This window comes from Balaenoptera physalus (genome assembly GCF_965194825.1).
Source record: "Balaenoptera physalus genome assembly, chromosome: X".
Classification (NCBI taxonomy): Eukaryota; Metazoa; Chordata; class Mammalia; order Artiodactyla; family Balaenopteridae; genus Balaenoptera; species Balaenoptera physalus.
This window is the reverse complement of record NC_138903.1, coordinates 64,596,888-64,623,710: the sequence shown is the minus strand read 5'-3', so window position 1 is coordinate 64,623,710 and position 26,823 is coordinate 64,596,888. Positions and strand designations below refer to the sequence as shown.

Below are 26,823 nucleotides of genomic sequence, written 5' to 3'. Positions count from 1 at the left end.
TTCACATTTCAACATTTCTTGCACTAAAACATTATGCTTGGTAAGGTGGAACTCCACTTGTACTTTTATTTTTATAGTTCACAAGTAGGCATGCAGGGTGAATGCAAAGTTGTTTAGAAACAAATTCCTACTTAGCCAAATGCCAAACACTGGGCACAACAAAGGCCCCCAAAGCCAACAGATAGCATGAATTACTTACAGGGTTAGACATAACACTAGCAAATGTGGGAAGCGGCAATATGCAAAACAAACATTTTAAAAGGAGTCCTTAATTACTTTATAATGATGAAAGCAGGAAATGGAAGGAAGAAAGGAGGATGCACCAAAGAACGCACAATTCATTAATACAGATTTGCACTTTATTGTAATTTTGCATCCTGAGATAATAAAATTTAATATCTGACAAGTGAACAACGACAGAAGCAGCAGTGAAGGTTTCAGAGAGGCAGGTATCCTTCATTTTGGCACAGCTGTATATAGGTTGAGTTCTTCCAGGGGAGTCACTCCCGAACTCAAGGGAGAAAAATGATTCATTCCACAGGCTATATAACAATACAAGATGCATGAAAGTTCTCGGCTTAAATGGACATATTCATTTTTATCCTTTTCTGGTAAAACTGTCCCAACAGGAATCCTCTGCCAAAAAGCAGAAATCCTAGGCTTTTCAAACAAATATTTCTATCAATGCCCACCTTCTAGCTACCAGGATTTCCTGTTTTTGTAGCTGAGACTCATATTTGTACGTGGCTAGTCCAAGGATGGCAAACTAGCTTGTAGATTATATAATTTCAAACATTTGTAACTTGTTTCAAAGTCCAGGTATTAAATCAATTTTACACTATTTGCTTACTATAAAAATGAAAAATTAAAAACTTAAGCAAAGATCAAAGCAAACAAAATAAGCAGGAATAAAAGGAACATTTGAGAAATTATTGCCTTGACTCATCATGTTGACTTTATACACAGAACTACTTTGAGACTCAGATATTGATATTTACTCCAATGCTAGAACATGACATTATAACACTTTCCACATTTGTGATCCTATATGTGTATGTATGTATGATTTACACATACACACCCAGATAAATTAGCTCAGTTATATCATCCTGAAACAGAAAAAAAATGAAGACAAATTCTAACCTGAAGTTATATAGCCCAATCTAGCCAAAACACACACACACACACTCTAGCATTTCATTATTTAGGGACTAGGTAAGCAACCTGTAGAGGTCAAATAATCTTGGTTCCTTTATAAAAGTGGCTCCCAACATTTTTACCATAAGGATCCCTTTATTATTCCTTCCCCATATTTTCAAGTATTTTATTTATTAAATTGCATGTAACAATAGGCTTTTTCATTTAAAAAATTAATCAAAAGCATAACCGTCATTCAGTTTCTGATCAGTGTATGATAACCAGTGTTAGAATCAAAGAAATATAAGCAAATGTGTGTAATTCAATGTCTTAGTTGGCTTGTGCAGTAGGAATATTTTGGGTAAATATATGGTTTCTAGTATAACTTTTTGGAATACTGAAAAAGGTTCAAGAACGACCCCACTGCTATTTTCATCTGCCCCAAGTTGAGAACCATTGGTTTATATCCACGTGCTTTTCCTCCCTAAATCAAGTATTAATATAACATAGTTACCCATGTTAATACATAAGGGATTAATAACAAAAATTACTACCAAAAATAGATTAACTGCAATACTCATTCTGTAAGGTGTGACTGAGAAAGAAAACATAACAACATAGATTTAAAGGACTCTATTTAGAAATTACCAAATTATGATGTACAATATATCCTTCAGTCAATTTCAAAAGCACATTAATATATGAAAAAATCCTCAATTCCCCTGTGAGGTAGGTCCAGATTATTGTCCCCACTTCCACAATGAGGACATGAGGTACAGAGGAATTAAGCAGCAGAGCTACGAATTAAACTAGAAGTGACTTGGGTTTGACTTCTATACCACTTTCCTTTCCATCTAATATTACCAATTTGTTCCAACAGATGTTTTTGAGGATATGGAACTAAATAAGACACTGAAGCAGATATTGGATAGGATATGAAACTCTTTTTCACATTAAATATCAAAGTGGGTCCTATCACATCTCCATTGTTGTCACAGCCATAATTCTTGCCCAGGTACCAACTGCATATAGTCAGATTCCATGTAGGTAAAGCCCATAGACCTCATTCCTCAGTTCCTAGGGAAACTGCAATCATTCATATCACCATGGAGGGGCTGAGGTCTAGCAGGCATCAGGTTGAGCCTGTGTGATATGAACACACATCAGCTAGGAGCCAGTTGGCAAATCAAACGTTTACTGTGTGCAGGGCACTGTGAGAGTTTCCACCAAGGGTAGTAGATTTGTGAAAAATCATTCTGAGATCCTGTAAACATTCCCTAAGGATTCCTAGAATCACAGAATGTCAGGTGACCTCTAATTTTCTGTCCAGCTCTAGGTTCAATCCCATGATTTTACAGATGAAGAGACTGACATGTAATGTAAGTGACTTGCCTGGAGCCCATTAGATCATTTCCTCATATAGTATGAATCTGACAAAGTCCACAGAAAATGGAACATATTCTCAGGTTGTCATCATAAACATGAAAAGGCTGGCTCAGAATCAGGAAAGAGAAACTGGGGGCAAGATATGGAGATGTATACAAATACATACATATGTATGTATCTCCTTATATTTAGTCCACATATTACATGAACAGGTATTATTAATAAAATCTATTCATTTTTTGTGGAAAAATTTCCAATAGTTCACCATTTAAAGTAACCTAAACAATTTGACAATTGTTGCAAAATGGATTAAAGCAGAATTTTATAGGCATAAGAGGACCTAATTTCAATGAATTTGAGCATCTTATCAAATTAGGAGAAAGTATTTCCACTATGTGAAATTGCTCCAATTAAATGGGTGTATACAATTTCTATATCCCCTCAGGTCAATATAGTCAATTCTAATAAAATACTATTTGGAGGCTTTATGTTTAAGTAGTGGGATTTGATTTTTTAAGTGGCAATTTATTTGTAAACAAAATTAAATTCTAATGATTTTTTTAAAGCTCTCTTACATTAAAAAAAATCCCTATTTGTTTGAAGGCTTACAAATGTCATGGAACTTCACTCAAATTATGAAAAAACAAGAATAAATTTCATTAAAATGGTAGAGTGCTAAACAGTAACACAGTTTGATTAGCTGATCAGACATTAGTGTTTACAGGTCATAATAATATGAATCGCATGTGTGTTAAATACTTAAGCAGGTTTTGGTAGAGCTTCAAAGACCATTGTTTTTCCAGAACCATGTTAAATTACATGTTTACTAGCATTAGAATTATACTAGTTATGTAAGTGACTGACAGTCCTGTTCTGTAATATTTTCTCACTAATATATCTCATGATTGGGGGAAACCAAGGGAACAAGCTTTAAATAATAAATAGAAGAAATATAATGTACTACCAAAATATTCTTACACTTAGCTGAAAAGGATGGTTTTAAATATAATGATTTACCAATTCATTCATTCTGCTTCCTTCAGCATAAAATGTTATCTTTATTCAAAGAAGACAAGGCACTTCTCCATCTACTTCTAACATTTAACTACAATGGTCTCTTTCCTAAATTAACATAGCAGGTAGAAGGGAACAAAAAGTAGCTGAAAAATGTTAAAGCTTATTTCATTTTATATACAATTTATGGAGGTGGAGATGCATAATGGAAAGTCAGAGAAGGAACAGTTTTAACTTGTAACCTCAAAGCTTTGTAAGGTACATGTTATTTTCTCTGGAAACATCTATGCAGGTTTCATAAAGAAATATTATGTAACAAAGAAATTCAAAATTAGTTTCTTCAATCTAAAAACAACTGTCACAAAAATACTTTATTAACTTGACATGTTGTATCCTGAGGATGTAAGAAAAAAAGGTCAATGGGGGAGAAGTTAATGTCCACAGTGTACTCTGTCATTTTAGCATTCACTGCTGCCAATACCACTGAAACGAAAACAAATCCCTTAAAGGACTCCAAAATACTCAACTGCTAATCAGTCCCCTCCAAAGGAAAAGAGTTTGAAAAAGCAGTCATAGAAGAAAGAAAAAAAGAAAATTGGGTATTTTCTGAGTAGTTCAAGAAAATGAGTTGACCAGCATAATGAACAGTAAGATAATAAATTTAAGAGCTATTAGAGTAGGTTTTATTTTTTTTTAAAGATTTTTTTGATGTGGACTATTTTTTAAAGTCTTTATTGAATTTGTTACAATATTGTTTCTGTTTTATGTTTTAGTTTTTTGGCTGCGAGGCATGTGGGATCTTAGCTCTGCAACCAGGGATCGAACCCGCACCCCCTGTATTGAAAGGCGAACTCTTAACCACTGGACCGCCAGGGAAGTACCCTAGAGTAGGTTTTAAAATTAAGTTCACACATGCTGGTAAATGCTTTTTATGATAAATACTACTGTAACTTGAATTATATACTCTGTCACCTCCAGATGCACTCTATTCCTGTCTCATTATTTGTTTTATGGAAACAATTCACTACTTCCTGCTATTCTTTGAGCAAAACAAGTGTGATTTATACATGGCAGAAAAAGTTACTATGACCATCATATGGCCAAATTCTAAGTTTACAGGAAAAAATTAGATTATAAGGGTTGACACTTAAAGGTAATTATTCTATCAGTGATAATTAGAAATTCTGTACTATGCTAGAAATCAATTTTGGTATTAAACTGTCACAGTATGAAGCATAAACCTGATGATACTAGCTGGAACATAAACCATAGATACAATTTTTCCCTGACCTTATCTATAAAACAAGACATTTGGTATGCATATTCAGAGGTTTCCACTTTGTCTATAAAAATACACCTTCAATTTTGCAGCAGACAGACAAATGATTTTTGCAGGCACACACAATATATTAAAAGTTAGAGATTCTGGGTGGCACGGGGGTAATAACGGGGTTCTACAGAGGGAGGTGGAAAAGTGTTTGCGCAAAAAATTACAGTCACATTTCAAATAGTATCTTTTTTTCCCCCCTCTTCTTTTACTGGTCTAGGACTGTGGATTTCAAATTAGGCATAAATTTTAAAAGTGGCTTTAAAAAGCTTGACCTTGTATGAAGAAATGATTGTTCTCTTTACTGGGATGAATGTTTGCCTTAAAAAGTTTACTAAAAGCAAGTAAGACTAAGATGATAAATAAAATATTCAGTCCCAGATACTTTTATTCTTAGCACTAGGAATTACAAATAATGCCTATATACAGGCACAAATTTGAAGTTGAATTAATGCAATGCAAAGCTTTCATTATGTTAAAAATTCAAATCTAGAAGAATTAGAGTGTGGTGCTCTCATAATAATGTGAAGAGAAATAGAGAAATATGCACATACCAATGAAAAGGCAACGTGTGGCTAATTTATAAACTAAAATACTTTTGTCTAAATACTTATCTTTCCTCATTAATAATATCCAAATGTTTACAAAGGATCCTCAAAAAGAGGATTAAGGGTATTTAATCAATTATGAATCAGCCACTTTAGGTACAGCTTTTCAATTAGCTCTCTCTCATTCTCCAAGTAGATTATCATAACTCCAGAAAGGGGTTAGCAGTGGCTTTCATGGGGGTTCTAGACACCTCCTAAGACATCTGAAATTTTGAAACATTCCTTAAAGGTCATAATTGTGTGTATTTCCAAATGAAGGAAAGGATACATAAAGGGAAATAAATGAGGAGACTGAGGCTATGAAATTTGTCAGATGTCAAATGAATTCTTTTGGGGGTGGGAGTAGAGGACAAAATGGGATTTACTGAATTAAATGGAAAAAAATAAGGTTCTTGGTTTCAGGTGCAATGCAGATCTCAGACAATGATTTCAATTTTAATCCACTCATTACAAAGGGCAACCCTGCCCACACCTGAAATTTTTAACATACTTATTATGGCTTTGCCATAAAACAGCATGTTAACAGTCTCTACATTCAAAAGGATGCTTGCAAACTTCATTCATATTAAAATCTATGCAGAATCGTTGGCAATACATTAAGAGTAACATTACATTCTGTAAACCATGGCATATCACATTTTACATTACACAAAGAGACAATATTTACAAGTCTTAAGGAGTTTAAATATTTTATCCACTAACATAAGTGATAATTTAGCAAAGTGCAGGACAAAACCAGTGCTATTAATTACATGTCCTTTAAAAGCAGGTAAGAGTAAAACCATTTCTAGAAGCTACCAAAAGCTTATTTACGTATGTCCAGTAAGGGATTACAGAGCATTAAGTAGCCTAGAAAAATGATGCATATTTAGAAACAGTGAGTATGAAAATTATAAGGCAGCATGCTCAGAACATGTTTTTGATTTTTAAACACCAGCACTGATGTTTATTTTTAGTGGCAATATATATATATACATATATGTATGTGTGTGTGTGTATTTATTTAAAAATTGACAGTGCAAAACACAAGCCTCATTTAACAACAAAAAAGATGTGCAAAATTTCTTCTTAAACCAACACAAATGAAAGTGTGAGGAGAATATTCTACCATTATAAAGAATAAGTTGAACACAGCAAAGGAGACCATCTTCATTCCAAAATCATCTACAAGGCACTAAGGGTAGGAAATGACAGGTAATACAGAAGTGACTGAATAAAATCCCTCAGTCAGGTCGGAATATGGGATATTTTGGTAAGAATTCTATTAGTATTACCTGTAAAATAAAAATAAACAAGAATATATTGACAAAATAATTTTCACTTACTATATATTATATATAACCCAGAGAGTCTATAATCATTTTTCACAGGCCTATATTTTGATCCTGTACGATAAAGCAAGTGAAATATAGAAAACAGTTACAAAAGGAACTTACCACAAATTACCATTAGACTGGCAATTAAACTGGAAAACATAATTACTTACTATAGCTAATAGCTTTTATCACCTGATTTACAGTAACTGTTTAGGTGCAGAAAAGCAAACCCTATTACATTTTAATGTCTTTCCCATCTTCCCTCCATCACCCCCCTTTCTTTTTTAGCAAAGTCGAAGGGATTAAAATTTTGTTACATGGATTAGAAGAAATACCTTTATATATATTACGTCCCTCTATTTTTCAATTAAAGCAGCTAATATCGGTTGAGTATTACTATCTTTTAGAAGTTTTTTGTAAAAAATAATAAAGTGTTCAAATAGATTAAAACATTTTAATTTAAAACAGGTTTGGAAATATAATAATAAAAACTTAAGATGTTTATAAATTTATATAAACTTACAACAGTTTATATAAGATTTTACCTATAGAGAATTTCAGATTTGTGGTCATTTGCACATTTTGCCCAAAACTATTCAAAGTGGAGAAAGATACATAATAATCCTTATTTATGAAATAGAAATGGAATGTTTATTATTAAATATATACTATATGTATATAAAAGCTTGTACATGTAAATACTAATGTATTTAAAGCTTGGATAAATTTCATATTCTTTTGAATGTTAATGATGCTGAATTTGTCACATTGGTTATATGTGGATTTATGCTTTATGACTAAGATTGCATAGCTTTTGGTAAAAAAAAAAAATTAGGATCTATAGTTTCTTCACTGAAAGTCAAATATCAGCTAAGAAAAAAAAGCCAGGGAAAGGAATCCAGAATTCAGAAGTCAATTCCTATTTTATGTAAGTTTTGACAAGATTACATTTAGAAATATTTTGTTCAACAGCAGCTGTGCCCATCACCATATGCGATGGTTTGCACCTATGTTAAAAAGAAGATTAAGGTTATGCAATGTTTTCATCTGAGCATACTAGCTAAGATTTTTCTAAGATCTAAATAATTGTCAGCTTTCAAGATATTTTATGTTGGCTACAAATCTAAAAAAGGTGAAAGGAAACCTCTATGTTCCAAATGACAAAAGTTCAAGCTGAGGAGAAAAAACGTAGAAAGAAGATTTGACAAATGATAAATATAGTACAATGTAACATTCAGGATGGAATCCAAAAAATGTAATTAAAGGTAACTGCATACTTACATACTCCATCATATTGCTAGTTTCACATTTCCTTTTAGTCAACTTCCAGTGCAAAGCAAGCTAAGAAAGTAAAGTTTGTTAAGAATTTTGATAGCAATTTATACTAATTATTACCTACACATTTGAATAAATCACCAAACAACAATCCAGGAATAAGATACAAAACATTGCATTTAAAAATACTTTGTAAAGGGTATACATTAAAAATTGATTATTAGTTCTCGAATCCATGCTTTTGTGGCCTGAAAAATTCCCATTTTTTCAATTTATTAATGGAAGTATGAATGGGACACTTACTTGCTTAAACTTTCTTACCTTGTGATATAATCTGTTATTTTCCCACTCTAACAACTTCTGAATTGATCTTCTGGTCTAAGAGAAAGAATCAAGACTTTGTTACAAGATGAATTGAAGAGCTTTGTAAACTATGTGTATCTATATTCTTCTGCTTACTTGTAAGATACCATTATTCTCTCCTCTTGTTTTTCTTTTCAAAATGAAATATGTACAAATTACTCTGTGTTGTGAGTCCATTCGCTGGACTATTATAAAAACATTACCAGTACTCCTAGTAGTCCATTTATGAACCTAAATCTAGATTTTCATATACCTTTTCACAGGGTTACTTTTTTAATATACATGTAATATGCCAAGCTAATCTGATTACTCGCAGAAAATTTTCTTATCAGAGCTCTTAGCACAACACCTGGCAAATAGCAGTCAGTCAATGTCTACAGGTTGAATAAAACAAGCCAACATATATCAGAATTTCCACTGAAAAGAAATATAAAAACAGCCAGTAGGAAAACTTGTATTTAGAGGAAAAAATATAAACAACAGAAGCAGCACTGTAGTAAACAGGAGGACAGAGGACAAGTTTCTCCATCTGGAGTGCATATATTTTGCAAGGAGTAAGAAAAGTTTGCAAAATCTTCAAAAACATTAAAATTAAAGATTGTTAGGCATTTTTGATTTTTAAGAAAGGGTTTATAAGGTTTCTGATAAAAAAGGCTAGTAGGCATTGTTAAATTTTAAAACTACTCGTTAAATGATTTACAACCAGACTATATCTGACATGATTTCCAAAGCACCAACATAAGAAACTATTCTAACTGTTCAACCATGTAAGTTAACAATGACAATTGTATTCAGCTCATCTACAGTGGGCCAGATCAGCAACAATGCCAGTTAAAGTATACTACTGGGCCACTGTACTTGATACAATCTCTCTAAACAAAATCAGATGGGTAACAAATAAGGAAATTGAATGAGTAGTTATAAATCTTTCCACAAAGAAAACCCCAGGCCCGGATGGCTTCAATGATGAATTCTACCAAACAGTAAAAGAAGAAATAATACTATGAATATAAATGCAAAATTCTCAACAAAACACTAGCAATCATTATATCATGAACAAGTGGGATTTATCCTAGGAACACAAAAACAAAATGATGTAATACATTATATTAATAGACTAAAGAACAAAAACCACATGATCATCTTCATAAATTTAGAAAAAGCAATGGACAAAATACAGTACTCATTCATGATAAAAATCCTAAGAAAAACTAGGAATAAAAGGGAACTTCCACAACCTAATAAAGGGCATCTATGAAAAACCTACAGCTAACATCACACTAAATGGAGAGAGATTAAATATTTTCTTCCTAAGATTAGGAACAAGACAAGGATGTCTCCTCCCACTACTTTTATTCAACATCGTCCTAGATGTTATAGCCAGGGCAATTAGACAAAATAATAAATAAAAGGCATCCAAATTGGTAAAGGAAAAGTGAAACCATCTCCATTTGCAGACGACATGATCTTATATAGAGAAAACTCTAAGGAGTCCACTAAAGCACTACTAGAACTAATAAATAAGTTCAGCAAATTTGCAAGAAACAAGATTGTGGTAGGTAGAATTCTGGCTTCCATGATCTTCACCTCCTGGAGTTACACCTGTGAATTGTTACATTACATTACATTGCAGGCATTACATTGCAAAAGGGACATTGCTGATATAATTAAAGTTACTAATCATTTGGCTTTAAAATAGGGAGATTATTTTAGATTATTTTGGCAGACCCAGTGTAATCCCATGAGCCCTTAAAAGCAGAGAATTTTTTCTGGCTGATGGAAGAATAGTCAGAGGGGTTTGAAACACAAGAAGTACTCAAACCACCATTGTTGGCTTTAAGATGGAAAGGTCACATAGAAAGTCTAAGGAAGAAATGATTTCTGCCAAAACCTGAATGAGCTTGGGAGTAAATTCTTTCCCAGAATCTCCAGAAAGGAATGCAGCCCTGCCAGCACCTTGATTTTGGCCTTGTGAGATCCTAATAAGAGAACCCAATTGAGCCAGCCACACTGTACCCAGACTTCTGACTGTGAAATAAAAGGGTGTTGTTTTAAGCCATTAAGTTTGTGGAAATTTGTTACGCTAGATAGAAAAGTAATACAAGGTTCAACACATAAAAATAAATTTTATTTCTATATACAAGCAAGGAACAATCTGACAATGAAAGTAAAAGATCAATTCCATTCACAATAGATTTTTTCTTTTTATATGTTAATCCCATCCTCCTAATTCCTATTCACAATAGATTTAAGAATAAAATATTTAGGAATAAATTTAACAAGAGAAGTATAAGATGTTTAAACTGAAAACTAAAAAACACTGTTAAAGGGAATTCCTTGGCGGTCCAGTGGTTAGGACTCTGTGCTTCCACTGCCGGGGGTCTGGGTTCGATCCCTGGTCATTGCTAAAATAAATTAAAGAAGAGGTAAATAAATAGAAAATATCCCATATGTATTCATGAATTATAAGACTCTTGTAATAGCATTTACAACATATGGTGATGGGAAAATTGGATATCCAAAAGAAAAATGATAAATTTGGACCCCTATCTCACACCATGCACAAAAACTAACTCAAAATGGATCAAAGACTGAATCATAAGAAATGAAACTTTAAAACAACTAGAAGAAAGCACAGGAGTACACCTCTGTAATCTTGAGTTAGGCAAAGCCCTCTTAGATATGATGTAAAAGGCACACGCAAGAAAATTTTAAGAGATAAGTTTGACTTAATCAAATTAAAAGTTTTTGTGTGTCAAAGATACCATCAAGATAGTAAGAACCCATCCAGAATGCCAATGTGAGGACCTTATGGAAGTCTCTTCCCTGGAGAGACAACTATTAAATTTGTCAGTATTGGGCTTCCCTGGTGGCGCAGTGGTTGAGAATCTGCCTGCCAATGCAGGGGACACGGGTTCGAGCCCTGGTCAGGGAAGATCCCACATGCTGCGGAGCAACTAGGCCCGTGAGCCACAACTACTGAGCCTGCGCATCTGGAGCTTGTGCTCCGCAACAAGAGAGGCTGCGATAGTGAGAGGCCCGTGCACCGCGATGAAGAGTGGCCCCCGCTTGCCGCAACTAGAGAAAGCCCTTGCACAGAAACGAAGACCCAACACAGCCATAAATAAATAAATAAATAAATAAATAAATAAATAAAATTTTAAAAAAAAGGAATTCCTTTAAAAAAAATTTGTCAGTATTAGCAAGTACAATCATTCAAATGTTCTAGGGATTGATCAAAGGGTTTTCAACAGATTGAGAAGTATTCATTCAACAAAATCTATTGAAAATAAGTAAGAACAGTGGGAAGCCTTGGTATTGGAGCTAGGCGCTATACTCATATCCACAGCTCTGCCTTGTGGAAGAACTGTTTAAGCAAGCTTGGGAGCTGAGTGTCAGGCAGTTCCCATATCTCCCAGATACCTAGAGTGGAACAGCTCTTCTGGGTAGTTTTGGCAGATGGTGAAAATAGGCAGATCCCATTTTCCACAGCTCTGTGTTATAGAAGGCCTATATCAAGTGGGTGGTGGCAGCAGGGCAGCACCCATTTCCCTACCTACAACTTCTGCAAAATAGGCAGCACAGTTGACGAAGAGTGCAGTCCCCCTTTCTGACACACATCTGTATCGTGGGAGAGCTGTTATAGTTGGTTTGACAACTGAGTGGCAGTTCTTACCTTCCCAGCTTCCTAGGGCAGATATATTCTGGGTTGATTTGACAGATGGGGAATATTAGCAGACCCCACTCTCCCTGGTTTTAGGTTAAAAAAAATCCACAGCTAACATCATACTAAATGGTGAAAGACTGAAAGCTTTTCCTCTAAGACAGAAAGAAGGCAATGATGCCCATGCTTGCCACTTCTATTCAACATATTACTGGAAATTCTAGACAGAGCAATTAAGCAAGAAAAGAAATAAAAGGCATCCAAATAAAAAGGAAGAAGCAAAATTATCTCTCTTTGCAGATGACATTATCTTATGTGCAGCAAACCTTAAAGAATCCACAAAAAAACCTGTTAGAGTTGATGAACAAATTCAGGAACATTTCAGGATATGAAATCAACATGCAAAATTCAGTTGCATTTCTATACAAGAACAGCAAACAATCAAAAGAGAAATTAAGAAAACAATTACATTTCCAATAGTTTCAAAAAGAATAAAATACTTAATAAATTTAAGCAAGGAGGCGAAAGACTTGTACACATAAAGTTACAAAATGATGCTACAAGAAATTAAAGACCTAAATAAATGCAAAGAATTCTGTGTTCATGGATTGGAAGACTTAATATTGTTAAGATGACAATATCATCCAAAATGATCACAGATTCAATGCAATCCTTATCAGAATCCCAGTGACTTTTTCTATAGAAATAGAAAAATCCATCTTAAAATTCATATGGAATCCCAAGAGACTCCTATTAGCCAAAAAAATCTTGAAAATGAGAAACAAATATGAAGGACTCACATTTCCTGATTTCAAAACTTACTACAAAGCAACAATAACCAAAAAGAATACAGTACTGAAATAAAGACATATAGACCAATGGAATAGAACAGAGAGCGCAGAAATGAACCCTCGAATATCCACAACAGATTTTTGACAAGAGTACCAACCATTCAATGGGGAAAAAGGACTTTTCAATAAATATTGCAAGGAAAACTGGATATCCATATGCAAAAGAATTAAGTTGGATCCTAAATTTACGCCATATGCAAAAATTAACTCAAAATGGATCAAAGAACTAAACATAGGAGTGACGACCATAAAAGTCTTAGAAGAAAACATAGGAGACAGTCTTCATGACACTGGATTTTGCAGTTATTTCTTAGATATGACACTGAAAGCCCAGGCAAAAAGGGGAGAATAGTTTAATTGAACTTCATCAAAATTAACATCTTTTATGCATCAAATGACACTGTCAATAGAGTGTGAAGAAAATCTAGAGGATGGCAGAAAATATTCGCAAATCACATATCTGATAAGGAATTAGTAACGAGAATATATATAAAACACCCACAACTCAACAATAAACAAACAAGCTAGTTACAAAATAGGCAAAGTAATATACAAATACCCTAACCTAATATACAAAGGGCCAATAAGCAAATGTAAAAATGCTCAACACCACTAGTCATTAGAGAAATACAAATCAAAACCACAATGAGATATCACTTCACACTCATTAGGGTGGCTATTATCAATAAAATGGAAAATAATGAATGTTGATCAGGATCTAGAGAAACTGGAAACCTTGTGCACAATTTACCAGAGTAGAAATGCAGGAGAAGAAAACTTTGTGGGAACTAGGACTAGGATAGCAATACCTGAACTTAAACTGATGAACTGTTGGAAGCTCAGTGGGACAAGTTTGAGAGTTCAAAATTCCAAAGGGGCCCAGTCTTGGCAAAGACTCCCACACTTTTATGACTTTTATTACCAGAAGCCCTATCAGGTTCTCACAGTGATTGCAGAAAAATCTCCTCATCTTCTGGCAGGAGAAAGGGAAGAAGAGTCACGTTTAAATATGCCCAGAACATTCTATTCTTAACAAAGCCTGCTCTCAAGAGAAACTATTGTACCAGAGCCTAACCTACTGGGGTATTACCAGAGCCCAACCAATCTTGGAGAAGGGAAATACACAATTCTAGCACCCTCTAGCTTTCCTGTCCCATGTAAAGGGGAAAACAAAACAAAACAAAATTGAGAAGCACTTGTGTAGGGCACAGCCCAGGAACACAGGCTCAATAAAAACCTTAAGCCTAATCATAATACTATAGAACACTTCTAGTCCCCCAGCACCTTGCCACTACATCAATAAGGCTTCTGTATTATAATATGAGGAATACAACTGAAAGAACTGTGCATCTCAGATGATATCTAAGAAGTCTATAGGGAAATCCAAGGAAAATAGGCCAGACAAAATCAAGGACACCAAGGAACATTTAGCCTTCTATTTCCAACAGCTACAGCAAACAGTAAACACAGCCAAATGAAAATAAAATCTCACTTTAAAGGCCTATTTACCTCAGTTCCTTTCACTAGTGTATCATGTGTAGTTTTCAAACAAAAATTAGAAGTCATACTAAAAGACAAAAAAAGTTTGAAAAGGCAGAGCAAGCATCAGAACCAGACTCAGAAATGGCAGAGATGTAGAAATGATCAGACTGGGAATATAAATAAACTATGATAAATATACTACTTGCTCTAATGAAAAAAGTGGACAACATGAAAGAATAGATGGATAATGTTAGCAGAGAAATGGAAACTGTAAGAAAAATATCAAAAGGAAATGGTAGAAAGTCAAAATATCATAACAGAAATGAAGAATGCCTTTGATGGGCTCATCAATGACTGGACATGGCTGAGGAAACCATCAATGAAGATTGAAGATATATCAGTAGAAACTTCCAAAACTAAAAGAAAAAAAAGAAAAAAGAACAGAATATCCAAGAACTGTGGGACAATTACAAAAGGGGCAATAGACCCATAATAGAAATATCAGAAGGTAAAGGGAGAAAGGAGCTGAGGAAATATTTAAAGCAATAATGACAACAGAATCCCCCCCAAATTAATGAAAGGCATCAAACTCACAGATTGAAAAAGCTCAGAGAATAGAAAACTGGATAAATACCCACAAATCTACACCTAGTTATCTCATATTCAAACTGCAGAAGATCAAGGAAAAATCTTGAAAGAAGCCAGAGGGGAAAAATACCTTACATATAAAGGAGCAAGGATAAGAGTTGTATCAGACATCTCCTTAGAAACTATGCAAGCCAAGAAAAGAATGGAATGAAATATTTAAAATGTTAAAAGAAAAGTACTACCAACCTGGAATTCCATCCGTACCCAGCAAAAGTGTCCTTCAAAGATGAAGGAGAAATAAAGACTTTCTTAGATGAAAAATTGAGGGAATTCGTCACCCATAGACCCACCTTGCAAGAAATGTTAAAATAAGTTCTTTAGAAAGAAGTAAAATGCTACAGATAAGAAACCTGGATCTATATAAAGGAAGAGTGTTAGAGAAGGAATAAATGAGGGCAAAATAAAATCTTTTATTTCTTCTATTCTCAACTGATCTAACAGGTAACAGTTTGTTAATAAAAATAATGTATTCCATGATTACAGCTTATGGATAAGTAATATGAATGGTAAAAATGTTATAAGGAAGGGATGGGGTAGGAATTGCAAATATTCTGTAATAACGTAATTGTTCTACCTGGGAAGTGGTATTGTGTTATTTGAAAGTGGACCTGGATTAGTTGTATATGTATATATATTGCAAACTCTCTTTAGTGGGCAACCACTAAAAATATTAAAAAGTAGGATTATTGATATACTAAGGGAAGATAAAAAATGGTGTCATATAAAAATACTTAATTAAAACCAGAGAAGACAGAAAAAGACTGGAAGATAAAAATAAGAACAAAGAACAAGATTAATGAATAGAAAACAGTAATAAACATGGTAAATATTAATCAAATTATATCAATAATTACTTTAAACATCAAAGGTATAAATACATCAATTAAAAAACAGATTGTCAGAATGGATCAAAAAATAAGACAACTATGTGCTGTCTACAAGAAACCCTCTTTAAATATAAAGACATACACAGACTAAAAGTAAAAGAATGGAGAAAGATATACCATAGTAACACTAATCAAAGGAAAGCTGGAGTCACTTTAGTAATTTTAGACAAAGCAGACTTCAGAGTAAGGAAAATTATCAGACATAAAGAGAGGTATTACATAATGATAAAGGGTCAATTTTCCAAGACATAACAATTCTTAATGTGTATATGCCTAACAAAAGAGCATCAAACTATGTGAGGCAAAAACTGACAGAACTTCAAGGAGAAATAGAGGAGTTGACTATATAGTTGGTGACCTCAACAGTCCTCTATCAGAAATAGATCAAGTAGGCAGAAAGTTGGTAAAGACACAGGTGAACTCAACAGCACCACTGATCTACTGGATATAACTGACATCTACAGACGACTTCATCTTACAACAGCAAATGACAGATTATCCTCAAGTTGATGTGGAACATATACCAAGACAGACCACATTCTGGGTCGTAAAACACATCTTAACAAATTTCAAAGAACAGAAATCACACAATGTATGCTCTCAGACCACAGTGGAATTAAACCAGAAATCAGCAACAGAAAGATAGCTGGAAAATCCCCAAAACACCTGGAGATTAAACAGCACACTTCTATAATAACACATGGCTCAAGAAGAAATCTCAAGAGAAATTTAAAAATATTTTGAACTAAATGTAAATGAAAGCAAAACTTATCAAAATTTGTGGGATACAGTAAAAGCAGTAGCATTGAATGCATATAGTAGGAAAGAAGAAATACCTTAAATCAATCATATATGCTTGTACTTTAGGGAAAAAAAGAGCAAATTAAATCTAAAGCAAGAAGAAAAGAAATAATAAAAATTAGAGTAAAAATCAATGAAACTGATAATAGGACTTCAATAGAGAAAATCAACAAAATAAATAACTGGTTCTTTGAAAAGATCAGTAAAATTAATACACCTCTAGCCAGGTTAACTAAGAAAAAAAGATAGGAGACAAAAATGTTACAAAGTTTCAGAAATGAAATAGGGGTTATCACTACTGATGCCATGGACATTAAAAGGATAATACAGGAATATTATTAACAACTCTATGCCCATGAATTTGATAAGCTAGATGAAAAGGACTGATTATGTGAAAGACACAGTCTACTAAAACCCACACAAGGAGAAATAGACAATCTGGATAGGCCTATATCTATTAAAGAAACTGAGTCAATAATTAATAACCTCCCCAAGTAGAAAGTATCATGACCAGATGGGTTCAAACATTTAAGGAAGAAATTATACCAGTTCTGTACAATCTCTTCCAGAAAACAGAAGCAGAGGGAGTATTTCCTAATTCATTCTATGAGGCCAGTATTACCCTAATACCAGAACCAGACATAGGTATTATATGAAAAGAAAACTGCAGATCAATATTTCTTGTGAACATAGATGCAAAAACCTGTATAAAACACTAGCAAAGAAATACAACAATGTATATACTACAACAAGTAGGGTTTATCTCAGGTATGCAAATCTGGTTCATCATTCAAAAATCAATTAATATGTAAGCCATCACATCAACAGGCTAAAAAAGAAAAATCACATAATCATATCAATAGATGCGGAAGAAACATCTGACAAAATCCAACACTCATTCATGATAAAAACTCTCAGCAAACTAGGAATAGAGGAACTTCTTCAAGTTGATAAAGAACATCTTACAAAAAACCTACAGCTAACATCATACTTGATGGTGAGAAACTCAAAGTTTCCCACTAAGATCAGGAACAAGGCAAGGATATTCCCTCTCACCATTGCTTTTCAACATCATTCTGGAAGTCCTAGATAATGCAATAAGACAAGAAAAAGAAAATAAAAGGTGTATATACTGAGAAAGAAGAAACAAAATTATCTTACTTCATAGATGACATGACTGTCTATGTAGAAAATCCTGAAAAATCAACAGAACTCCTTGAATTAATAAGCAATTATAGAAAGGTTCCAGGATACAAAGTATATTGGTATATATGATGATAGATTGGTATACATGATGGATACATGTCATTATATATTTGCCAAAACCCATAGAATGTACAACATAAAGAGTGAACTCTAATGTAAACTAAGGACTTCAGTTAATAATAATGTGTCAGTATTGGCTCATCAGTTTTAACAACTGTACTTCAATAGAGCAAGATGTTAATAATAGGGGAAACTGGGGGTTGAGTGAGGGAGATATATGGGAACTCTTTTTTTCTCAATTTTTTTCTGTAAACCTAAAATTGTTAAAAAAATAGGCTATTAATTAAAATATTATATATAAAAAGTAAAGATGAAATGAAGATACTCTTAGATAAAAACTGAGAGGATCCATTCCCTGCAGACCTACCATATAAGAAATATTATGGGAAGTTCTTCAGGCTGAAACCAAGGTACGTCAGGTATTATTTTGAGTCCACACACAGGAAAAGATAAACTGAGAAGCTCAATGAATTCCAAGTAGGATAAACTCAAATAGACCCATACTGAGAGAAACTATATTCAAACCTTTGAAAGCCAAAAACAAGAAGAAAACTCTTGAAAGCCGCAACAGAGAAGCAACTTGTTATGTACAAAGAGATACTCAATAGGATTAACAGCCAATTTCATATCAGCAACCATGAGGTTCAGAAGCAGTGGGATGACATATTTAAAGTGCTAAAAGAAAAAAAAAAACCTGTCATCCAAGATTTCTATACTTGGAAAAACTATCCTTTCAAAAAAAGAGAAATTAAGACATTCCCAGGTAAGCACTGAGGGAGTTCACTGCTATTAGAATTGCCTGTAAGAAATGCTGAAAAGAGTCCTTCAGGCTGAAATGAAAGAACACTGGACAATAACTCAAGCAACATGATAAAGTAAAGAACACTAGTAAAAGTAACTGCATAAATCAATATAAAAACCAACATTGTTCTGTTTTTGTTTTGGAACTTCTATTTTCTTCCTATATGATCTAAAAGACAAATGTATAAAATGGTAATTATAAATCTATGTTAATGGACACACAATATATAAGATGTAATTTGTGATAATAACATATATGGGGAGGCATGTAGATGCACAGGAGCAGAATCTGTATATTACTGAAGTTAAAATGCTATTATTAATTCAAACTAGTGTGTTACAAGTTTAAGATATTAATTATAATCCCAAGGGTAACAACTAAGAAAATAGCTAAAAATATATACAAAAGAAATGAGAAGGCACATGGTGCACTACAAAAATCAATTAAATATAAAATAGGGAAGTAATGGAGTTGTTTTCCAGCTCCATTATCAGAAATGACAAAAGACAAAATGGCAAAAGTCCTCCCTTATCTGTTACAGACTGAATTATATTCTCCCCAAATTCATATATTCAAGTGTCACAACCACCAGTACCTGAGAATGTGACCTTATTTGGAGATATGGTTTTTAAAGTGGTAATTAAGCTAAAATGAGATGATTAGAGTATGCCCTAATCCAGTATGACTGGTGTCCTAATAAGAAGAGATTAGGACACAGACATGTATAGAGGGAAGGCCAGGTGAAGACCCAGGGAGAAAAACGGCCATCTACAAGCCAATGGCAGAAGCCTCAGAAAATAAACATCAACTTTCCCAACACCTTGACCTCAGACTTACAGCCTCTAGAACTGTGAGAAAATACATTTCTGTTGGCTAAACCACCTAGTTTGTGGTACTTAATTAAGGCAGCCCTGGCAAACTAATATATTATCATCAATCACTTTAAATGCAAATAGATTAAACTCTCAATTAAAAGGGAGAGATTTGCAGAATGGGTTTAAAAACACGATCCATTTAAAGACCTAAATGTAAGACCCGGACACTATAAAACTCTTTAGAGGAAAACATAGGAAGAACACTCTTTGACATAAATCACAGCAAGATCTTTTTTGACCCACCTCCTAGATTAATGGAAATAAAAACAGAAATAAACAAATGGGACCTAATGAAACTTAAAAGCTTTTGCACAGCAAAGGAAACCATGAACAAGACAAAAAGACAACCCTCAGAATGGGAGAAAATAGTTGCAAACCAATCTATGGACAAAGGATTAATCTCCAAAATATACAAACAGCTCATGCAGCTCAATATCAAAAAACAAACAACCCAATCAAAAAATGGGCAGAAGACCTAAATAGACATTTCTCCAAAGAAGACATACAGATGGCCAAGAGGCACATGAAAAGATGCTCAACATCACTAATTATCAGAGAAATGCAAATCAAAACTACAATGAGGTATCACCTCACACCAGTCAGAATGGCCATCATCAGAAAATCTACAAACAATAAATGCTGGAGAGGGTGTGGAGAAAAGGGAACCCTCTTGCACTGTTGGTGGGAATGTAAATTGATACAGCCACTATGGAGAACAGTATGGAGGTTCCTTAAAAAACTAAAAATAGAATTACCATATGACCCAGCAATCCCACTACTGGGCATATACCCAGAGAAAACCATAATTCAAAAAGACACATGCACTCCAATGCTCACTGCAGCACTATTTACAATAGCCAGGTCATGGAAGCAACCTAAATGTCCATCAACAGAGGAATGGGTAAAGAAGATGTGGTACATGCATACAATGGAATATTACTCAGCCATAAAAAGGAATGAAATTCGGTCATTTGTAGAGACATGGATGGACTTAGAGAGTGTCATACAGAGTGAAGTAAGTCAGAAAGAGAAAAACAAATACCGTATGCTAACACATATATGTGGAGTCTAGAAAAATGGTACAGATGAACCAGTTTGCAAGGCAGAAATAGAGACACAGATGTAGAGAACAAACGTATGGACACCAAGGGGGGGAAGGGGGGGTGGGATGAACTGGGAGATTGGGATTGACATATATACACTAATATGTACAAAATAGATAACTAATGAGAACCTGCTGTATAGCACAGGGAACTCTATCTACTTCACTTTGCTATACAGTAGAAACTAACACAACATTGTAAAACAACTACATCCCAATAAAAAAAAGAAAAGAAATCTTAACATAACATGGTAACACAAAAACAAAAAACCAAACAAACAAAAAAATATGATCCATGAGTCTACATGAGACTCAGTTTAGATTCAAAGACACAAGTAGGTTGAAAGTGAGAGGTCAGAAAAAGATTTTCCATGTAAATGGTAACCAGAAAAAGAGCTGGGATAGATGATATCAGACAAAATAGATTTTAAGTAAAAAAAAATGTTACAAGAGAAAAAGATGGACACTACTATGTCTTAATATGCTCAGGCTACTATGACAAAAGACCATATCCTAGGTGGCTTAAACAACAGTTCTGGAGTATGGGAAGTCTTAGATCAGAGTGTCAGCATGGTTGGTTGGGTTCTGGTGGGAGCCCTTTTCCTTATAGAAGAACACCTTATAGTTGTCTATAAGTTCCTTATAGACAACTTCCTTGTTGCTCACATGGTAGAGAGATAGAGAGCAAGCTCTCTATTTTTTTCTTATAAGGGCACTAATTCCACCATGAGGACCCCACCCTCATGACTTCATCTAAACCTAAGTACCTCCCAAAGGCCAAAATACCAACCACCCCCAAATACCATCATATTAGAGGGGAGGGCTGCAACATATGACTTTTGAGGGAACACAAACATTAATTACATAACAATATATATTGATGAAAATATAAATCTTTCAAGAAGAAATGACAATTATAAATATATACACAAATAACAGACCTGCAAAATACATGAAGCAAAAACTGACAAATCTGAAGGGAGAAATAGATATTTCTACAGTAATAGTTAGGACTTCAATACCCCACTTTCAATAATGGATAGAACAACTTTGCAGAGCAGTAAAGAAAGGCAGGGCTTGAACAACACTGTCAACCAACTAGATCTAACAGACATATACAGAACCCTCCACCCCATAACAATATAATACAAATTTCTTCTCAAGTATACATGGAGTATTCTCCAGGATAGGCCATATGTTATGCCACAAAACAAGCCTCAATAAATAAAAAAAAGATTAAAACCATACAAAGTATCTTCTCCAATAACAATGGAATGAAATTAGAAATCATAAGGAAAACAACATTATGTTCATGTTGTAAGACTGAGATAACAGTCCCTTCCCTCTGAACATCCCTCTCAGTTTAGCAAATATTATAGCAAAAAAGATAAATGTTAAAAGTAATTTCAAATTTAAGGATGGTGGCAGGATTAGGCCTGAAAATTGACTGTAATATCACAGTGGTAAATGTAAGAATGGGTAAGCAAAGACCTTCATTTCATATGTCATGTAAGCTTAGAATCCTACCAGAGCCAAGAGAGACTAGGAGCAGCTCAGGGCATTCTGGTCTGTATTTCTTTTCTTTCAACTAATTTGCTGGAAAAAAATGTCCATGATGTATACTGGCAAAAAAAAAAAAAAAAAGTTCACAAGGCAGACTGTTTACTAAGAAGTTCTTTTCTTGGAAACATTTTACAATCATTCATTTACACAGCAACCTTGTGACACAGGGCAGATTAATCATATTATTTCCGTTTTATTTTGTGGATAAACACAGACGTGACTTCTATGAAGCTAGATACCCTGTTAGAAATGGCTAGAGCCATTTTTAAATTGTTGTATTTTATTTTTTATTTCTCCATGTGGACAAAAAAAAGCAGTGAGGGGCCTTAAATCTCTTCATTATCACAACCACCATAAAAGTAACTAATATTATCTGGATTTTATAGGTGAGGAAATTGAGGCTCCAGAAAGGACGGTGTCTTGTACAAGGTTACCAGCATGTGCTTGGTGCTTCGTTGTCTAGTGTGTTAACATAGTATGTACAAAATCAACGGCCATAACTATAAAGTGTACAGAGCAAGGCAGATAATGTAAACGCTGCGTAGTTCTATGGTGAACCAGAGACCACGTGTCCTATTTAAAGGAAGGAGCCACCACTCAGCAAGGGCCAATTGCTGAAATATAGTCATGTGGGTCCAATACTGTCAGAGCTTTAGATTTTACAAGAGACGCTGGCTGTTTCAAATTTTGCTTTAAATATTCTAATTTTTAAATGTTGGCAACTGATTTAAATGTTTAAAAAACAGAGTGGGCTGGATTTAGCCCACAGGACAACTGTTTGCATATCTGTACTAAATAAACTTTTTAAAACTGACAGATTAGTGATCTAAGAATACACTGATGCCTCAATTTCAATATGAATTCCTAACCAAAGTAGTGGGAGATGGGGAGAAATCACAGCATCAGTATTAATTTCATATCAGTAGTGATCATAGTAAAATACATGACTGAATAAATTGTTTCTATTTCAGGCCTTGTGGCGGAGGTATTAATAAAGAGGCAAATACGTAAACAGGTCATCAGAAAAAAAGATCCTGGATAATATTAAAACCAAAAACTCTCTTCTTAAGTAATTGAAATTGGCTATATTTGTGTAATGAAAAAATCCCATAATTAATTCACATTGAGGCTTTAAAAATAATGAGGATGGGTAGGAGTTATTGATTTGTAACTTTTAAAAGATATGACAATTAAAGAAAAATTTATGCTGTCATTTTTTTAACTTATAGAAAGCCATTTGAGAACATTGTTCATGCTTTGACAAACAATAAACTAAGCTCTATTTAAAATAAAGCTCTGATCTACTGGTAGTGACCAAGAGAATTAATAAAATGTCTAATTTTCCATTCAAAAAGTTATAGGGGTGGCAGTATTTTATTATTTGTTTTTTTGAAGTAGACATTAAGGAGGGCAAGAGAAAGATGGAGAGGAAAATGTAATGAGTACTTGTTGGGAATCTTTTTGGTTTATGAAACAACTGCATCACTAATTATACCCCCACAAGGTGCTGTGATGTTGAATATGGTTCAGTAGGCTAATTATTATTTAGAAGTTTAAATGAAATCATCAATGTGGTACAGGGAAAATAACTGTAGGTAAAATGAATTAATTTCCCTCATTGGCTTCAATTAAAAAGTTTAAAAATATCTTCCCACTGGGGGGAAAATCATTCTAAAGATCAAAATAAAATTTTAAAGAAGACGAGATAAATGTAGTAGTCTTAAATCCATGACATAACTGGTAATGTCATGTCAGAATGTTATTTCGACATGTTCAAAACTAACAAGGATTTCCCCTACCAACTTTGTAGATTACTCTCACTTCTGCCTTTCTTCAGATGAGAAGAAACTCTCCCATATACCTGTGGCTTGGAAATACTTTAAATCATAGCTTCAGGTTTTGTAAAAAGAATAAGTAGCCCAGTCACATTTATATTTACTTAAGTACTCCACTTACTTTGCACTTATTTAAAATAATGATTGGAACCCATATTAAGCGATAAAGCGTTGATAAAGGTTGGACAAATGACTTAATCTCTCTGACCCTGAGTTTCTTTATATCTAGAATGCGGACAGCATTGTTATGAGAATTTAATAAATTCTGTAAAGTACTTGGCACAAAGCAAGTGCTCAATAAACATTAGCTCATTATTATTACACAATAAAATGGTTACTCACTCTTTTGTTGAGACAAATAACGGGCCACAGGCTGCAACCCAGTGTGCAACAGCAGCAGAGACAACCACACAGCAGCCATTTCACATTGACTGGGAGAGCCTTTTTCAAACATGCATTCACACGGCCAATGCTGGTCTTAAATTCTTCTGGGGCCACCTACAACAAGGGCGCAATCTTTAGCAGTCTGGGGGCAGCTTTCTACTATTTATCTCTAAATCTAAAGAAAATGTTTGTCTTATTACAAGTACTTTAAGGAATTACACGTCTAAATATATTTCCTCCCTATCTTTCCCTATAAATATGTATTACATACTCCTGGATGACATTAGAAAGCAAAACAATATAATTTCATGTTTACAGAACTTATTCTCATGTTCGAAAACAATCTTTTGAAATTACCAACAATAAAGTGACAACAGTAAAATTGGTGGTAAAGGATACCTGTCAAGCAGTTTTCTTACAAATATTCTCATTATTAAAGCAATATTATTTATAGTCTTCAGTCACTCAGACTAAAGGTTGAGTAAGACTAGAAGCATAATACAACAATAAAACCTAAATACTACCAAAGTAAATAGAATTAAATTTAGACCTCGGCAATATTTCTGGATTATCTTTAAAAAGGCAACTCTCAAACCTTTTCTCCCTGGCAAATTTACAAGATAACACTTGCCATTGTTTGTAGGGAAAAGCTACACTAACAAAAGACAGTGAGGAGTGATCACATTCAAAAAACAGTCTTAATATTAGCATAAAATGGACTCATAGCTGCTATAAGTTTTAGAAGTTCAGAGATCCTTAAATATACAAATTTAATATTTTTAATTACTACCTCCATTCCTAGAAGTGGCTGCTTGTGCCTCTCTGTAAACAATGACAAAGTCAGTTCAAAGGCAAGAGCATGACAGGCATAATTAGATTTATACCAAAAACTCTGCTTGAAGGTTATAGGATTCAAAGGTATACTAAAAATAGTTTGCTTTCAGTGAAATCACATTTCTGGATCACAAAAATGATTCCCTTTCATTTAGAAAGCTGTCACACTGTAAAATCTATGGGAAAAAAAATTCTGCCATCTGGTTGTGCAAGCAAAAATTATGAAATTGTTAGGAAAAATAAGCTGCTGTAAAATAAAAACCCCACTAGCATGTTTGGTATCAAAAATACAGAGCTTTATAACTCTTCCAAGTAAAAATTGTATTAGAGGAATCAATTTATTACATTTTTGTCTTTTAATAAACATGTCTTAGAATCAATACTACAATACATACCTATTAGCAGAAGTTAGAAAGATACATGACCACAGAATTCAGTACCATCATGATTTAAACATTAAATAATTATATTAGCTTTATTAGAATTGTTCATGCCACCCAATAATGTTAATCGCTTAACCTATAAATTAGATTTTCTTCCTAATATGTTAACAAGTTGTGAAATTGTAAGGCTCAAAACTGTATTTACAGGAGGAAACTAAACTGATTTCATTCTCCAATATGACCTAAAGACAATCACTGAGTGAAAAGAATTCCAAATAAATGACTAAATATCTGGAGTAAATATGAAAATAAATTCAGAGAACCATGGCTTATAACTGAAAATAGAAAACAACAACAGGCTAAGCACATTAAGACAACAAGTCAAGATCTAGATTCTAGTTTCTTATTAGTTATAAAAAATCCTAGGTAAGTTCATTTAATTTTTGTGAGTTTTAGTCTCCCATCTATAAAGTGAAATAAATAATTTGTCTATTACATACCTCACAGGGAATTGAAATTATACCTTAGAAAGGACCTCCTAACTAGAATGCTTTGAGAAAGGAAGTCAGTGAATCATATCTGACTAGATTTGGAGAAAGAAAAGCAAAGCTCTTTTTTGCATGGAATATCACCTGAAGGTTTGGGTCAGGTAACTTAATACTCCACAGCTTTGCTACACAGTCTCTTATAAACAAAAGGATAAACTGCTACATTTTGAATGCAAATTTAATGCTTTTCAATTCTTTAGAGAAAAGACGTTCTTTTTAAAATCAAGGTACCAAGTTGCTATCTTAAAATTTACCTCTCAAACAGTGATATTCAACTTCTTTTTTCCTAGTAAACCACTGAGCAAGCAAATGGAAGTTAAAATAAGGAAAATATATTTACATATTTAGCTGTAATCTGTAATATAACATTATTATCAATTTTCTTTAAACTGTTTATCCAGAAACACTAATACATTTTTTAAATATGGCAAATTTTGATAGAAACTCATAGAATTATTAAATTTGTCCATTT

General features: G+C 33.6%; 1 protein-coding gene across 2 annotated transcripts in view; it reads right to left on the bottom strand.

Annotated features, from left to right (window-relative positions):
- Positions 1-26,823, bottom strand: part of CHIC1 (cysteine rich hydrophobic domain 1) — a 56,007-nt gene that overhangs the window by 14,336 nt on the left and 14,848 nt on the right. The window contains exons 3-6 of one of the 2 annotated variants that reach the window (XM_082447464.1): positions 24,545-24,700; positions 8,385-8,441; positions 8,070-8,129; positions 338-6,746 (exon numbers count right to left, since the gene is read on the bottom strand). In XM_082447464.1, the coding sequence (XP_082303590.1) occupies positions 6,696-6,746; positions 8,070-8,129; positions 8,385-8,441; positions 24,545-24,700 (324 nt within the window). In that variant the 3' untranslated portion in view covers positions 338-6,695. Of the gene's footprint in view, positions 1-337; positions 6,747-8,069; positions 8,130-8,384; positions 8,442-24,544; positions 24,701-26,823 lie in introns of those variants that run through there. The other variant, XM_082447465.1, reaches the window with a different exon arrangement.